Source organism: Oryza brachyantha, chromosome 5 (genome assembly GCF_000231095.2).
Source record: "Oryza brachyantha chromosome 5, ObraRS2, whole genome shotgun sequence".
In the NCBI taxonomy this organism is placed as follows: Eukaryota; Viridiplantae; Streptophyta; class Magnoliopsida; order Poales; family Poaceae; genus Oryza; species Oryza brachyantha.
The window spans coordinates 3720854-3723687 of NC_023167.2; the positions used below are offsets into that span (position 1 = coordinate 3720854).

Genomic DNA, 2834 nt, shown 5'->3' on the forward strand with positions numbered 1-2834 from the left:
ACCTCATAGATGACTTATGCCTCTCCACCCCACATGATACCTTCCACAAAACAAACAAGGGAATTTGGTCATCTTTGGTCTAATACAACAGCTACAGCTAATTAAGAGAGGATACACAGAAGATGGACGCCCAAGCTGGTTTCAAATTTTTATAGTAGCATGAATTTCAGATTGGATATTTGAGATACTTGGCTAAGTTTTCAAATTTAAAAATAAAATAGTTGCCGGTTGGATATAGAGGCCAAATACCTTTCTCTAATTTTTTTAAAAAAAATGTCGATACCGTACATAAGCTCATACTCGACGAGCTATGGATATCAAATACAAGTTTTTTGTTGGTTGAGAAAGATCCTAAATTCAAAACGGATAAACTTCAATTAAGGGGTTATCGGAGAGTATTTTTATAAAAAAATATGTTTAGTGCAAAATTGCAGAAAAACCCCCACTCCTTTACCAAATTCATCGTGGACGAAATAGAGAGACTTGTGGCTCTGCCCGTCTTCCTGAACTGAAACCATGGAGGTGGAGGTGGCGTTAGCACGGCCTCCTCACTCTCCCTACCCCGCCCTAGCCTTCTCCGCCTCCTCGCGGGCACGGCCGTCGAGCGGGTTCTGGAGGCGCCATGCGGCGGCCGGCCTCCTTCCACCTGCCTCACTGCCCCCACTATCGGTTCGAATCAAACAGCGGCAGCAGCTGGTGTTTCTTTCTCAAAAGATAGGAGTATTTGGGGTTGCGGGGGTTCGGCTGAATCCCCATTCCCCAATGTTCGCTCCTTCCCTGCGATTTTTTACTGAGGTTTGTTGTTAATGTTGGTGAGTTACTGCGTTCTCTCTGTCAGCCGCTGTCTAAATATCATCTCATTTAGATTTGGTTGTTTCCTTCTGTTCTGTTTCGTCAATGAAATTTGGAATGCTTCTTTAGGGAATTCTAGTACTCATAGTGTAAGACCTTCTAAATTAATATGGATGCTAATGAATCTAGACATATATACAAACAATAGATGAATCTAGGCATTGCTAAAAGGTCTTATAATATGAAGTGGATGGAGTAATATTGTTGTGTTATCCCTGTCAGCCAGTAAACGAAGTCTACAATAATATGATGTTCTTGAATGTATCTTCTTTTTTTCTTTTCTTTGTTTTGTTTATGAGCAATTTTACGGTCGATCACTTTTTTCTATATAAAGTTTGGTACCTCTTGGTACCTTAGCTACTAGGAGGTACCAAATTTTGTACTAAAATCTTGGTATCTCTTTGTACCTATTCAAGGACTGCAAAATTGCTCTTTGTTTATATTTTTGGAAAGAAGGTTTCTTGCAGGTGAATTGATCTTACTCTGTAGAGAAATTCAGTAGTACCCTGTTGTTGAATATGGATGGTGTGTCTTTGTTATCTATTAGAGCTTTTTTAACATCCTTGAAAAGGTACCTCGTGGTATGATATTTTTCAGTGTAAAATTTTGGTAACTTGACGTACAATATACCTTGAGGTATCGTAATTTTGCATTAAAACTGTTGGTATCTCAAGGTACTTTTCAAGAATGATAAAAACGCCCTATCTAGTAATATTGTCATAGTTGAGCTGATTCTTCCTATGCCATTTGTGCAAGAGGCTGTCCAGTCAAGAATAATTCCTTCGTTGGTATAAATGCATGGTCATGGTGGGTTGCATTTTTTCTTTTGCAGGGAAGGATGATCTGTTTCTTCTTATATCATTTCTGTGTGATGCTGTCAATGGTTAGTACAGAAGCATAATTGGTTGCCATTTTTGTTTCCGTGGGGAAGTATGAGTTGATTCTTCTTATGCCATTTGTGCGTAATGCTGTCCATGGTTAATACAAAAGCATCATTGATTGCCATTTTTCTTTTCGTGGGGAAGGATGAGGTGATTCTTCTTTAAGTCATTTGTGTGTGATGCTGTCCATAGCTACTGCAAAGGCATCATTGGTTGCGTTTTTCTTCCCAGGGGAAACAATGTGCGTCCACCTGCAAAGGCAGCAACTGGAGATACCGACAGATGGGATTGGAGCTTAACAAGTTTGCAAGCCTCTCTGGAAACCAATCCCACTACACTATTCATGATTAACCTCTGCACCAAATGGATTTCAGACATTTTCCACACAGGTCAGCAAACGGAATTTTGGTCATTGCGTTATTCGTTTTATTGGAGATTTGAAAGTGAAAAGTGTTGGATTGCTGATTATCAGTTGTGTGAATCTGTAGCAATGAGTTGATGACTTGTCTTAGTTCATAAAAAGCTACAGGTTGCAATTGACCATTGTAATTATATATCATGTGCATCTTGTCTCAAAGAATTCACCAGGTGAGGTGGAGCATCTTTCAGCTCTAAGAGATAACATAAGAGTTGACATGTCGCACATGTCCTACCATTGGCCAACATGTTCCGTATTAAATGACATACTACAGCTTCAAAATCCATCTTTTTACAGTACTAAAGTTGGGATTGTAGGGTAGAGACTAGAGAGGAATTATGTAATAGCTACACTTTGATTTCCTGAATGGACAACCATGGTGAAACAACACATTCAAAAAAATGAATAAACATTGCACAAAGGAGGCACGATTATATGCCCATAAACTGGTATCTCATTCTATGTGCACATGAAACAAGAGTGCAGAACCCAACACCAACCTTACTTCAAAACATGCTGTTTTTACTTAGGATGGAAGGCATTTAGTACATGTATAAAAGATTAAAAGGCATTTTGCTATAGCAATATTAGACTGCTGGTGCCATTTGTCTACAAGGATGGCCTTACCAATGTTTCATTCCAGTTGTTACTGCAATACTGCTAATTTGCTATGCTGTTGGAAA

General features: G+C 39.1%; 1 protein-coding gene across 3 annotated transcripts; it reads left to right on the forward strand.

The window, feature by feature from the left end:
- The first annotated feature begins 486 nt into the window (after positions 1–486).
- Positions 487–2593, forward strand: LOC107304158. 3 transcript variants are annotated; one of them, XR_001550207.1, is made up of 3 exons: positions 487–812; positions 1685–1735; positions 1965–2593. XR_001550207.1 is itself a non-coding variant. In XM_015836950.1 (2 exons), exons 1-2 carry the CDS (start codon positions 517–519, stop codon positions 2082–2084), a joined length of 399 nt encoding a protein of 132 aa, XP_015692436.1. In that variant the 5' UTR covers positions 487–516; the 3' UTR covers positions 2085–2593. The 3 variants fall into 3 exon arrangements, 1 of the variants encoding a protein (XP_015692436.1); XR_001550206.1 differs by lacking the exon at positions 1685–1735; XM_015836950.1 differs by lacking the exon at positions 1685–1735 and having other exon boundaries at positions 487–795.
- The last annotated feature ends 241 nt before the right edge of the window (positions 2594–2834 follow it).